The sequence below is a fragment of the Malurus melanocephalus genome, unplaced genomic scaffold (genome assembly GCF_030028575.1).
Source record: "Malurus melanocephalus ecotype Western Australia unplaced genomic scaffold, MMel_1.1 scaffold_277, whole genome shotgun sequence".
NCBI lineage: Eukaryota > Metazoa > Chordata > Aves > Passeriformes > Maluridae > Malurus > Malurus melanocephalus.
Window position 1 is genome coordinate 207,651 of NW_026623509.1, and position 14,664 is coordinate 222,314.

The 14,664-nt window shown below is 37.5% G+C and overlaps 1 protein-coding gene across 1 annotated transcript in view; it reads left to right on the plus strand.

Annotated features, from left to right (window-relative positions):
* Positions 1–14,664, plus strand: part of HHIP (hedgehog interacting protein) — a 71,170-nt gene that overhangs the window by 37,547 nt on the left and 18,959 nt on the right. The window contains exons 5-8 of the mRNA XM_057376315.1: positions 11,446–11,597; positions 12,025–12,198; positions 13,055–13,198; positions 14,099–14,220. Of these exons, the coding sequence (XP_057232298.1) occupies positions 11,446–11,597; positions 12,025–12,198; positions 13,055–13,198; positions 14,099–14,220 (592 nt within the window). The remainder of the gene's footprint in view (positions 1–11,445; positions 11,598–12,024; positions 12,199–13,054; positions 13,199–14,098; positions 14,221–14,664) is intronic.

The following is a 14,664-nucleotide window of genomic DNA, read 5'->3' on the forward strand; positions in this document are numbered from 1 at the left end:
TGGGCAGATGTGCAAGGCAGATGTGCACGTTCCACAGGAGATGAAAGTGAAAGCAGTGGTTTGTGTGTCCAGCCTAGCAAAGGATGAGGGMAGGTTCAGATTGGGTATTAGGAAGAAATCCTTTACTGCCAGGGTGGTGAGGCACTGGCATAGATTGCCCAGAGAAGCTGTGGATTCCCCATCCCTGGCAGTGTCCAAAGCCAGGCTGGATCGGGCTCTGAGCAACCTGGCCTAGTGGGAGATGTCCCTGCCTGTGGCAGGGGGGTGGAACTGGATGATCTTTAAGGGTCCTTGCAACCCAAACCATTCCAGGTGAACTAATATAACACAATCCCATAACAAGGCTGAAAGGAGCCCTAATGATTCCCATTCAAAGAACAAGGGATGGATTTACCCTCAAGTCACACAGCTCAGGCTACTGCTAACAAGCAGAGAACCCAACCCTGCTGTCTGCTCACATTTGCAGTTGCAGTGGGCTCTGCAAAGGGCTGCTTTTGTGCCCCCAGCCTGAGTGCTTCTTCAAATAGCCCCTGCCAACCTGAATGCAACCCATCAGCCCAAGGAACCCAATAGTGTGCCTTTAGTGCCCTGATAACATTCAGTATAACAGACTTTGGTCATCCTGGCTAAAGGTCTCGGGTGCTASTCAAGCTCAATGCGTACTGAAAAAGAATGGAAAATAGAAGAATGAAAATGTTTGGGGTTTGGGGTTTTGTGGTTTTGGTTTGGTTTGGTTTTTGAGGTTTTTGTTTGGTTGTTTTTTTTGTATTCAGACTTCTCGGTAAGCACTAAAACAATTAATACATATTAAACAAATATCTCCAGGAGTGCTTAACAGTGAGAAATCAGTTATGTCAAAAATCTGCTGAAAACCAAATTAAGAGCAAGATATAATAACAGACACTTCACAGCCATCGTATAAGCATTGCTCAGTTAAGGAACAGGTAATTTGTGTAATGAGTGTCTTTGAACCTGAAGCAAGGTTAATCCAGAACTCTCACGGACATGGAAGACTAGCAAAGCTTTTATTTTCTCAATAATTTCCTTTAAAAAGTGCATTTACAGCCTGAACTTAGAGGAAGGATTATAATACACAAGGCTAGTCTGCAGAAGAAGGCAAATGTGCACCAAAAAGAGAGCCTGGAACTTTTTCCTATCCATGCAAGGCATTCATTATCCTCACAAATAACAGAAAAATCAGCACTGCTGGGGCTTTCACAAGTATACGAGGGTGTCAAGGGAGAGGCAAAAATCCATCCCGCAGGCAGCAAGTCTTAGGAACCTCAGAATGCTGGCAATTGCTTCGTTAGAAACCAGAGAGCCTTGCTATGCCAAGAACAGACACTAAAATCTCAGACAGTAAATGCAAGAACAGGATAGAGAAGAGTGAGAAAGTTCTGAAATTTTGAAAACATACTCTCACCAAGTGTGTACTCAAAGGTTCTCAGAAAGGGCCAAATGAAATATTTCATTTCACTGTTGACATTCTTTTAACTAAAACTAATTTCTAAACAGAAAACAACTCATTGAAATAATCAAAAATGCCAGTCTTACACGTATTAGAACCGGATGTTTCAAGAATTTCAAAGCTATTTCACTTTTTGCCCCCCAAATACAACATGTGTCACAAGCAAACCTCTCTTTCCATCAGGGAAAGCAGGGGCTTGGACAAATCAGCATTTTCCAATGCTGTCTTTATTCAGAACGCTTGCAGCTATTTGTACTGAAGACACAGTAATTTACTGGTTGTCTTAGGATAAATGAGTTCTGAAGTTGTATGTCTGCATCAGCTATTGACGCACACAAACATATTCCTCCAATTATTCCATATGCATGCAGTGCCTCACCCTATTTCATTTTTATAACTGTGCATGCTTAACACATTCCTTCTTTGCAATGTCCAAAACTATCTCTGCATTCTCAACAAGAAACATATTTCTCATTCACACATCTTGGGCCAAACCCAGATGGTATTAGTTTCCTACAAGGGTATTTCCTGTATGTCTGAATTGTCAACACGGCTGTGGATTGCCATCATTCTCCTCTTATATACAGATTCTAGTCATGGAGAGCAAACCGTATATCCTCCACCACCCTGGTTTTTCCACTTGGCACATTTCATGAAAATATTCATGTCTCTCTCCAAAATATTAATATTTTTCTCACTATTTTAGTTGAGAGGTACAGACAAGATCTTTAGGAAGGATCCRCAAAAAGTGCTTGATTATTTTTGCTTCCTCTGGTGTTCATAAAATGTCTGTGGAAAAATCTGGATATCTTTGGATTTATTTACTCCTCATTTTGAGGTGGCTGGCAAGTTACATATCTTTTTTAGACTTACTGAAAGAAGTAAGATAATTTGATTACTTAAGTCAGTATTTTAAGCAAAGCTTAACTGCAGCGGTGCAGGTAAGTTGCTCACTGGCCTTTCTGCCCTTGGGCTGCACAGCTCCTAGGGCACTGTGAGGCTGATAGGATGGGGAGAAAAATGCTTGGGCAGTATCAGAGAATTCAAATGTTTTTTAATTCCCAGATCCCATTCCGTGCCTTTTCAGAAATGTGAGGGTTCACCGCTTAAATGGATTTCTGACCCAAGAACAAATATGATGCACATGCACAATTTTTGTTGAAAAAATGCGATCATAGCATTTTCAGTTTTTTTCTTTCAAGCTGTATTTSTTTCAGGACTTCAAAAAGTGTTGTCCTTTTATTTCAAAGAGTTTGATTTTAGATAACAAATACATTTCCAATGCTTGCACTCACATGTGGCAGCTTGAAACTCAGAGATGCTGGACCTCTAAATGGGTTTTCTGTTTGCATTTGTGCCGATAAGACAATACAGTTTACTTTTTGAAACAGCTGAATGGCCAAAGAACATAGGTACAGACAATTTCCCTACTGGAGCAAGAAGACATAAGAGTGGCCTAGCCTTYATCCAGCATCCATTCCATTGTGTGTCTACTGGTAAAATGCTGAAGAACATTACAGAGCTTCTCAGAATGCAAAGTCTGACTTTGCCTATTGCATTTAGCTTAATAATTACTGAGAAAATCAGCAACACATGCAGCATTTGTTTTGAAGATATGACACGTTCTTATCAAAACTATGCTGAATGCTGATGCTAAATATAGGCTGAAACATGCCCCGCCTTGAATCCAGATTTCAGAGTCCAAAAGTTCTTGGGATAGTAGAGAACAGAATAGCATTTGCTTTATCACTAGGATTTGCACTCACATTCTTTGGTGACTGAAAAATAGTGACATGTTCCCATCTTTCAGTGCCTGCAGGCAAATTCTATGTGGAGTCTCTGCCCTCAGGAGAGAATCTCAGACAAGATCATAGGTGGAAATAAGCATCAATTGCAGTTAACCTTTTATATCCTTCCTGTCTCTCTCCTGTGTTTTTATGTCACTTGAACTTCTGTCCTTCAAATTGTTTCCCACCCCCCTACTAAAAACCATTCTGATTATACAATTTTCCAGTTACTTACAATAAGAAGAAAGGGAGATTTGAAATACCTTGCAGAAATTATTTTAAAGCCTTCGCTAGGTACCTTCAGAGCTTTAATGACTAAAACCAGAAGGTGCTAAAGAAATCTTCAGTGAAGGTTGCCTTTATATTTGACAGTGCAGATGAGCATCATTTCGATAAGCCATGCAACTCACTCTTCCCTCAACAGTGACAAAACTCACAAAGGCCACAGTKTAATCCAGGTTATATTGCAAACATGAATGATTATCATAGTAATACTTAGCAGAGGAACACAAAAGGCCTCAACCCTTCATTACCCTATGGCAAAAGATATCCTGTTGAAGGAGYGCTTTTAAAAACTGTTTTAACAATTTCTTTTGCAAGATGCAGGCTGCTAGCAACTTTCTTCACTTGATGAACAAGTTTTAACATCCATTAGCATGCAGACAACAGTAAGGATATGGGGACAAATYTAAGTGGAAATTTGTAGCTTTTCTCCTTCAAGCTGGCTGTGGTTTTCTGTTTTGTCCCCAGACCCCACACTATTTAAACACATAGCTCATGTGAACGTACCATTCCTTTTGCAACCAGAGAAAACAAGTATCTGCTGTAATAGGTGACAGCTCAGCACTGAGAGCCAAAGGAGAAAGGCAGAATTGTTTGTAAGAGAAATGTCATCATGGCATCTTTTCCATTTGCATCCCTCTTTTTTGGAACTAGTTATTTTTTAATGCYTACAATTACACAGATCAACATTGCTGGTTTTAATTTAATGGAGAGAGTATGATAATTACTGTTATTCTGTTCTGAATTATATCCCTAAATTTCCATATAAAGTGGTCACGGTAAAACAGCATGAATTTGTTTTCGATTATCAGAGTATAGAATTTGTTGTAGGGTCGTTCATTTTACATAAGCACTGTCAAATTTGCTCCGTGTCACCATACATCCTCTTTTTTTCCCTCTCTCAGCAGAAAAGAAAATAAATCTTACAGTTCATTTTAAAGTGCTGTAGACTTTTTTTGTGGACATTTATTAAAATTAGCAGCTCAAGAAGATYTTTGCATGATAGTAGGATTTTTATTTTTCCATAGCATATTTTTATCCTTAGGAAGGACAAAAGTGACAGCAGTGATTGGCTGAAATGGCATGCCATTAAAAAAGCAACTTATGTGTTAGTTATAATTCTTAGAGCCYTTTGACAACTCTCTGCCATTAGTCTGCATTTTAAACAAAATGAAAAATTCTATTGAATGTGCTACTGAAAAATAAAAATAAGTTTTATATATATAGTGAAGGAATGAGAGAATGAGAAAACCAGAACAGATGGCTGAAAGGACCATAGTCGAATTAGAACATTGGTAGAACAGCAAATCACTAAATAAGATTAATTTGTATTGTTTGTGTGTTTACAGAAAAATGTCAGATAGCATCAAAATAGAGTGTAAGTTTAAAAAAAGATTCTGGATTGGAAGAGGCAAAGCCACAGTTTTGGTGACAGGAAAAATGGATTATTAGTGTCATCATGTCACCTATTGGTGAATGTCAATGGAACGTAGTCTGTTCTCTGTGGGGTATCATCTGAGCCAATTTTATTGGACTGGCCACTGAAAGAAAGTTGTAAAATTTGCCTTTATCATAGAAGTGGCGTGGAACGGTGGTAAAGCTTCAGAGCAACAGAAAGGAGGAGAAAAAATACAAAGGTCATCAAGTCYATTCTCCCTATCAATGAAGGATTTTCATGGTCAGTAAATTTCTGAACACTTACTGCATTCTCATTCACTGGAAGGAAGCCTTCTCACTTTCCTGGAAGGCTAATTCTACAACACAATAGACCCTCAAACTAATGCAGCTGAAACCTGKCAGGGAAAGACAGTCTGTAGTGGAAGAATGCTGAGGAGGAAAAGTGTAAGAGAGCAGATATGCCAAATAAATAAATAAAAGACCAGAAARTGGAGGCATGCCCGGGAACTGAGAAGGAGCATGCTTATTTTTTACCTTCCCATAGTGGCCTCCGCTGGTGAACCACTCACTGAGTTGCTGGTGGAATGTAAAGCTTCCTTGAAAATAAATCCAGCTGGGGACAGAGGTGGAATCACCACCTGTGTTCCCAGAGGATAAACGCTGCTTACAGCTCAAGAGGCCTCTGTGGTGCAGGAAAGTGTGTAATTCACACCTTCCTGAGCCAGCTTTACTGAATGCAATAATCATCTGGTCTTTATTTGAATCTCCCTCTTCCGGGACTGATTTCCACTGTCTTCTGTTATTCCAATTCTCCTAAAGCAGTGCAGTACATAAAGTTTCTCAGTCCAGATGCAGACCTCACATGGGCTCATGGCCACCTCCTTGCAAGCACACTCGCTTGTGTGTCACTCTGCCCAAAAYCTCTCAATTATTGGCTGGCTCTGGGCAGTCTCAAAGCTTTCAGCTGCTCTGAACCAATAATTGGGAGAGTTGCGAAAGCAGAATTCCTGTTGTACCAGAAGAGTGTGAAGGAGGCAAGCTGTGGGTTTGTGTTGGGCTGGCATCTGCATTTATAAGTTTCATGTACTTTCTTTAGGAGGACGGGAAGAAAGAATTGTATTATCAGGGGACGAGGATTGTCATTTGGATTAAACTAAAGACTTGCCCAGCAGAACAGCAAAATCTGGAGTTGAGGAATTTTTAAAATAAGTACAGAGGACTAGGACTAGAAGTGAAAGGTCCTGCATTTAGTGACTGGTATCTTCAAAGGATTGTGAAGGTAAGGAAAAGAAAAAAAATATCCCCCCATGTCAAAATTTTGTCTTTGTTGCAACAGAAGTAAGAAGAAAGAAAGAATTAGGCTTTAAGTCCTAGTGCTATTGAACATCAGAACAGAAAACTTTGKGATGCATTTCGGCCATTTTCAGCTAAATCCTGCCCTGCACCTAACTGAATTAAAAGCCTTTCTAACTTCAGTAGGATTTGTGCCTAAATTCCAAGTCAGAGTATGGCCATTTAAGTCTTTTTCACATATAAATTTATCTATAAAGCATTCCTGTATCTACAGTTATTTTAAAGTCAAGTATTAAAATAGTGCATTTGTTGAAATCAGTAACAAATAATGAAAATGCTTTGAAAAAATCCTTAGATAACTGCAAAGCCCTTTATAAACAAGGAAAAAAGTGAAGCTCTGCAAAACAAGAGGAAAAAGGAAATGCTTTGGAGATAGGGTCTAGTATGTACACCACACTGAGCCATGACATCAGTGTAATTATTTTCCCCTAAGGTAAATGTCTTATGTTACAAATCCTTCCTTTGCCAGAGGCCTCAGGCCTCACAGATAGCAAAGCACTGAGTCCTCAACACCCTAATAGGAGCTCTCCTCCCACAGCCTGCCTACAGCCCAGACAACTGTGTTCCTTTCATTCTGTGTTTGCTGTCCCCTTCTGCCAGTCAGGGAAAATTCCCTCTTGTGCTGCTCAGAATAGGTGGTGCAGCTCGAAGGGCAAGGGGTACCCCTGAGCAGACCTTGGCAGGCTTCTGCCTCTGTTGTAGTCAAGTTTCTATCCTGTGCTGGGGCCAAATTTCCAAAACATGCCGATTAAGCAAACACTTCCCACTGCAAAGAATACCTCACACTGAACTTCAGCCCTTCTGCATCTCCTTCTGAAGAGATCAGATGGTGCTGCCTGATAAGAGATTTCAGATGTTCCACGACCCTTTCACCCGTGTTTTTTTACAAATAAAACTCCTTAAGATCAAACACTTGGTAAGGCATATTGGTTATGCTTTTTATCACATAGGAAATGAACTAAATTAAAGATGATTATATTACTTCAACAACTTACCCACCACATGTACTACAAGAATAGATGAGAACAATATACATAAAGACACTACATTAGAGATAAAATATTAAGTTACCATTGAATTTGCATATTTTAAGTACAACCCCTTTTAAARAAGGTTGTTACTCCATTCCAACATGAGTCAAGACAAAAAAAAAAAAAAGCTGTTAAATATAAATACCATTATTTTACAAGTTTTATATAAAGAGTGCATTTCAAAATCAATTTTAAAGGAAAACCTGGAATATGCTACCTACATTGTTTACTATTAAGCCACACAGAGTAATGGAAATAAACGGTCATGTCTGGTTTTGCTTACTAAAATTAATTACTACTAAGGATATGTAATTAAGGGTCATACTTACAATATGATCTCTTTTAAATTAAATAGTTAAAAATAGCAGTTAAAGCACTCCTGTATATTTCTCTGCATTTACTATACATAATAACACATATATTGACATAATTAAATGGCAGCATGTCTTAAAAATAAGTGCAGCATATGTTTCTGTATTRTAGAAAAAGTAGAATACTTTAATAATATAATAAAACTTCTGTCTGTTATATCAGAGATATACCAGAGTACCACTGAATGCACACAAATTGGAAGCAGAGCCCACTTCTAGCACCATTTTGCAAAAAATTCAGTATTCACATGCTTTACATCCAGTATTCACATGCAAGTTACTTCTCTCAGTGTAAGTCAAAAAATATAAAGTGGATCATGTTGTGCACTTGTTTAACAGTTTTACAAGTGTAAGCATATTGTAACAGAAATGAMAATGCAAAAAGAAATATCGAAAATACACCTTCAGTTGAGAACATTTACGGGTGCAATATACTTTTAGAACAGACATAATATAGACAAACAGTCAGTTTAAAATGAAAAATATAGAAACACTTTGTTTTAACGTTTACTTGGTTTTATACTAACTTTATAGGATTCTGATTAAATTACTTTAATGGTTGTGGCCTTCAGCTAGACTACACTGGGGTTTAAAAGTCCTTTCACRTAACTCCTTAGCTGAAACTTATAATGTGGCCCAAGGAAATCAGTTTTGAAAAAGGTGTAGTGCCRTTGCCACGAACAGGAGAGGGGAGCATTCAAGCTAAAGAGCAGCACAGGCAGACATCGAAAGTGGGAGCTGCCAGATTTAGTTACGACACAAATTTCACATTGGCCCCAGTCCACAGTATGTTTAAGTAATTAATACTCATTTCAGCCAACCATCGTTCTTTGTCTTCAACAGACATCCCAATGGAGTACAAAGATTTGTCTCATTCTTCTTGCCCTTCCTTATACAACTGACAAACATTAATGGTTATTCCATCAAATAGTGCAGTGCAGAATCTCATACTGGCTGCTATGTCATCTACAGTTTGCTGGTGCTGGTTTCATCTAAAGGGAAATTTTCAAAGAAAAGGAAGTCAAGAACTTATTAAGCTGCCAAGAAAAAGATGCAGATGTTTGACACAGGTTATCCCCAAAAAAGACTGTGAAGCCTAGGACAGTGGTTTCACATCAAAAGTCCATTGATGAAAAAATAAAAGTGAGGAATATTCAATAGAGAAAGACTGGACATAATTTTTCAGTTTGATAGTACTAAAATGACTACTGCTAAGGGATTTTGCTGGATATCTCTCCATTTACCATATAGCATATAAGACAACACTACAGAAAACTATATACTTTCTGGCACACAGAGGACATTTCAAAAGCTATAGAAGTTGTGACAGTGATTTGATTGGAAAGAAGAGGTTTGCCAGTTAGTGATAAAGCTGAAAATAAACATGAACAATTATTTTCCAAAACCAGGAWAATTAAATATGGAAAAACTCATCTGGATTTCTAGTTGAACATAAGCCAACTAATGGCTTGATGCTGCACTGATTTCAGTATCTTGGAGGGATATTCACAATGTTTTTATTAAGTCTATGGATAAATAGACTTTTCAGAACAAAATGTATCTGACTTTGAAAAACAGCAGTGGGACTTTTCAAGAAGCAACAGAAACAATGTACAAACAAAGTGATATATTTCAGTCTCAGAGTCCTGCATGACAGCAATGGGTAAAAGTCAAGGCCTGATCCTGTGAATACAACTCTCCATAGTTACTGCCTTGCAGGTCCTGTGCTTCATCCATTTTTCAAATTCTTGCTTCATGTGTACTTCATTAAAAGCTCCTAATTTAATTTTCACCTGTTTACGCTTTCAACAACTTCGCTTTCAACAACTTCGCTTTCACACTGAGACAGCTGCCATGGCATCAAGCACTAAACAAAATCGTCAGCTCAGTAACAAAAAGATCTTTTCTTACTAATACTTTCAATAACTCACCTTGCATGGCAGACCTAGTGTGACTCATTGACATTCCTGGGCCCTTAAATGAGTTGAACTCATCTCTCAGGAGAAGAAATAGGACTTTGTCTGGGCACAACAGATAGAATCATCCATCAGGAATCTTTGAAATATGCCTTCCTGTTCCCAAAGCAACTGATTTGCCTCCCTTTGCCTCAGACTTTATCAGAGTAACTTGGTCAAAACTCTTAGAAACTTAAACAATAATATCTACAATCAGTTCAAACTCAGCTGCAGAATTATTTTTGGCTCATAAGGGAGAAGGAGCTGGATTGCCAGTCCCTTCATCCATGATGACTGCAACTGATTTGGCAGCTCTAACTAGACTTTCAAAACTAACCTCTCTGATAACCCCTTGAAACKAAATTTTTCTAGCAAACAAACTAGCAAATTTTGTCTGCCTCTAAATTAGCAGGATCCAGATTTCATTGTACAAATCTGTTTGTATGGAAATCTCTTGACCTATTTACATCTCCATTTCTGACTCAGGTTTCTCTTTGGTGGTTGTGATTAAAAAGGAAGTATGGCAATCATGTTGAATTAAAATAAATTAAAGCTGTGCACTTTCCCAATTAGGCCCTTTGTGGGATGACTTTCAACAGGAAGACAGGCCCATCCATCACTCTGAAGTGCACTCACATTTTAAAAGCTTCATTCTCTCTTATAATTTAAAATTTCATAATTAGTTATCATGGGTGTGGTTAGAGTTGCAAAACGGGTGCAGAGCTGGAGCACTTGAATCTGCAACAGAGTCACTAGTTCTAGTTTTAGGGGTTGGCAAGCCCTGAGTTCAACTCAAGAACAACTATCACCTCGTGAATAATCTTATCTATGAATTGAACTTGAATTGTTAACTATGGGCTGTGTTTATTTCTGTGCCTCAGCTTCGCTCCCTGTATTGCCTCAAGAGCAACAAATGAATTTAAGTTTTACTCTTCATTTATACAAATACAGTTTTAGGCATAGTAATAGTACACACATTTTTAGCAGCTTTCTAGAAGCCAAAAGAAAATTGCCTTCTATTTAAGTTCACAGGGTATTTGCATTGTCACAGTACATTACATGGATTGGATGCTTAACATATAACTCTACTAATCTTCATGGCAAACGTAATAACAAAAGAAAGTTGTTCTGAGATTTTTCTATTTTTATTTTAAAAAATAACAAAAAATCTTACCAGTGAGGGACCACATGTAAGCTATGGTTTCCCTGCACACAGACCAAGGCTGCTTATTACCTACAGTACACTAGCTATGATGAACAGACCACCATAGTTGTGACAACTGATGTTGCTGCCTCCAGGGTAAAACAAAGGTTTACATATTACACAAGCAATTTAACTGTTTTCTAAACATATTGCCAAGACAGTGGGAGTTGGCAGCCAGCACTATGTTTTAGGTTTTGGATACTTGGATTAGAAGTGACTGCTGATTATAGACCTTTTTATTCGTCTTCTACGAATTACAAGCAACCTAGTAACCCAGCAAAGAATCCTGCACAGCACTTAAACTTGTCTTCATGGCTTCCCAAAGATTGCATACACAAATCACTCCACAAAAGTGGCGTAACAGACTTGTGCATAGATAACTACATAAGGCAATTGTCTTGTTCTAACTCTTAAAGACTTCCCCAAAGTGAAATGTTTTATAATCCTTTTTGTGCAGTAGTCAGGAAAGAAATAAGAGTTTGGGCAAAGATTATCCACAAGAAAGAAACTTTTTTTTTTTTTTTTGGGTTCCAGCTGAAACACAATAAAGAACATAATTAACTTCACAATTCTTTGTGTTTTTCATTTGACTGCAGGGAGGAGATGAAAGAGGACTGTTAAGCCTTGCATTCCATCCCAATTACAAGAAAAATGGAAAGCTGTATGTGTCTTATACCACCAACCAAGAACGGTGGGCTATTGGACCTCATGACCACATCCTTAGGGTCGTAGAGTACACAGTATCCAGGTATCAGTAGAAGTCTAAAATTCACACTCTGTATTTCTCAGCAACCTTTGCATTTTAGTATTTCCCATTTGTAAAATGAGCACGAGGTTTACAATGTATAAACTTAGGCACCAACAGAAAAACTATTGTGGATTTTACTTCAAACAGCAGTTTTGGAATGACAGTAGGTACACTATCTTTTTTTTTTTAACCTTTTCAGTTATTCTGTCATTCTTTAATTACAATTATTTCTTATTGTATATAGGCAACAAAAMATTGTTTCTGAGTGGTAGAAAATTGAAATTTCTCAGAAATAACTGTTAGGCATTTTTTCATCAAGTTACAACATCCACATCTCAAAGTATCATTTGAATGAGTCAAGTGTATTTTTAGAAAGAAGAACAATGATAGMAAACTGTGAAAACTGTGTTCATATCTTAACTTGCAGGAAAAATCCACACCAAGTTGACATGAGGACAGCAAGAGTGTTTTTAGAAGTGGCAGAACTACACCGAAAACATCTAGGAGGACAGCTGCTGTTTGGCCCAGATGGTTTCCTATACATTTTTCTTGGAGATGGCATGATCACTCTAGATGACATGGAGGAGATGGATGGTTTAAGGTACAAATCTACTAGTGGATAAACTTCTATATTGTGCTCAAACGCCTCTGTGCCTCAGCAGAACTGCAGGTGCTCCTGTGGTTAGAAATATTCTTTAAGTACAAGGATGSACTTAAAACCCAGACCAGAGGGCAATTGTAATACTTGGTTTTAAATTAAAGTAAAACAAGGGGAGACTAATGGATTAATGATGAAGAAAGATAGAAAGGAATTAATTTAAACATCACATCTTTTCATATTTATGAAGAGTTTTAATGCTCTTCTTCTTCTTTCTTTCATCACAGTAATAAATGTAAGTTAAAATATTTTCATTTCTCCTGTTTCATACAACAAGTTCTGAATCCTTACAAAAAAAGTATGAACATCTCCATTCAAACAATATCATTTTTTTCTCACTTGCTTTCTATAGAATTAGTCTTTGGATWGTCCTGTGACTAGAAATTGTTGCGATTCAAGAGTAGGATTGAAAGTGTGAGCAAAAAGCATAGTGTAATTACAAAGTGATAATATCCACAGTTACTCTAGATGATGTACAGTATAAAAGAGTTAATAGCCTTATATTTTAAGCCATAAACAATTTCRATGTTTGGAAAGTTGTTCTTATGATCAAGTTGCTTGCCAACAGCATGGTCAGATGTGTTTCATTGTGTACATAAGAAGGAAACATATTGGCCAAAATGAATCTTTGATAGGCTCTACCACTCTGGACGTGCATCTACCATGAAATCAATCTATATGTGAATAATCAGTAAAGTGGGTCGTTCTTGTTGCTGGTTCACTCTAGTATTACATGGATTAAATMTACCAGTAAAATACTTTTTAAAAGCCCAATTATTTTACCCTCCAACTCTCTCAGTGATTTTACAGGTTCTGTATTGCGCCTCGACGTCAATACTGATCTGTGCAATGTCCCTTATTCCATCCCACGGAGCAACCCACACTTCAATAGCACAAACCAACCTCCRGAGATCTTTGCACACGGACTCCACAATCCAGGCCGGTAAGTAACTTTCAATTGAACTGAAATTATTCTGGAGCAGACATTGCTTTCAAACAGAAAATTTTTTATACAGTCAGGCAGCAACATTTCAACAAGACAGGCACCCGTGGACTTTTTGGATCTTCCACTCCTCCACCTCCACACATATGTCACAGTTAGAAACAAATGTACATTGGCAAAGGGGAAAGAGAAGAGCATGCACAACTACTACAAGTCAAGACTAAAATGACAGAAACAAAGTAGAGGATTTTTAGTTTAAATGAATAATAAAGTTACTACCTTTGTGAAAGTGAAGAGCYTAAAGTAGAAAGTTGGTAAAGTACAGCTGAGATGGGAATCTTGACTGGGGAAAAAAGGCACGTGGAAAACAAATGAGAACATCTGGTGATATCTAAACAATAGCAAGGAGGAGAACAATGCTTTAACTAAACAACACATAATTCAGCAAATTAGGTGGGTGGTAGTACTGAAGTGACATTTAAAGTCATGGTTTGAAAAAAATCAAAAAGTCAAGTTGTTCAGATAAGGAGTTGATTCTTGGACTTTTTAACAGTCAAAAATTCCTACACCATATAAGTTCATTTAGTTTGGTTAAGGCACTAGTCTTTTCAGGTGCTATAGTGCAGATTACATTTTATCAGTAGGGAAAAATAGTTTTACTTCACATTACATAAAAATGGTACAGGAATGGGAAAGTTGCATTATCTTMTGTGTATAAATCTGACACATTTTTCACATATTTTGGCTCAGCATGAAAAGGGTCCCTCAAATGAGTAGAAACCACAATGAAGCAATACTACTTTAAACTGCAATGTTTCATATTGATAATTATACATTATGAATTTACCTTTCTCATGAATTTTCTCTTTTGTTGTTGTTGTTGTTGTTGTTGTTCTACAGGTGCGCTGTGGACCGGCACCCAACAGATGAAAACATCAATTTAACTATACTTTGTTCAGATTCAAATGGAAAGAACCGATCTTCAGCAAGAATCTTACAAATAATAAAGGGTAAAGACTATGGTAAGTTCTATCCAGGGTAAAGCTGCTGGCAAGAGTCCRTTTCTATGTCCACAGAATAATAAATATAAAACAGAAGAGAATACATAAAGGACTGTATAGCCATGACGGGAAACTTACAGCATAGATAGCATAGATAACTCACCAGAGATAGAAATGAAAAGTTTTATTTTGTCAAGAGAAAACTTCGATGTACAAGTGGACAAAGGATGCAGGACAAAACAAAATTGAAATGACTCAACTTAGTTCTTGTTGTGTAGAATATCTTGTAAATAAGATTTAACAAATTTGATAGTTGCTAKTCTGTCAAAAACCTCACTGTTGCTGCATGTTTTGGCTCAAAAAGAGAATGTTTTGGAATATCAGGAAATGATGAAAATGTATTCTTAGGCTTTCACAAATAACCTTTTAAGACAGAGAATGGAAACCTCATGTAATGTGCCTCTT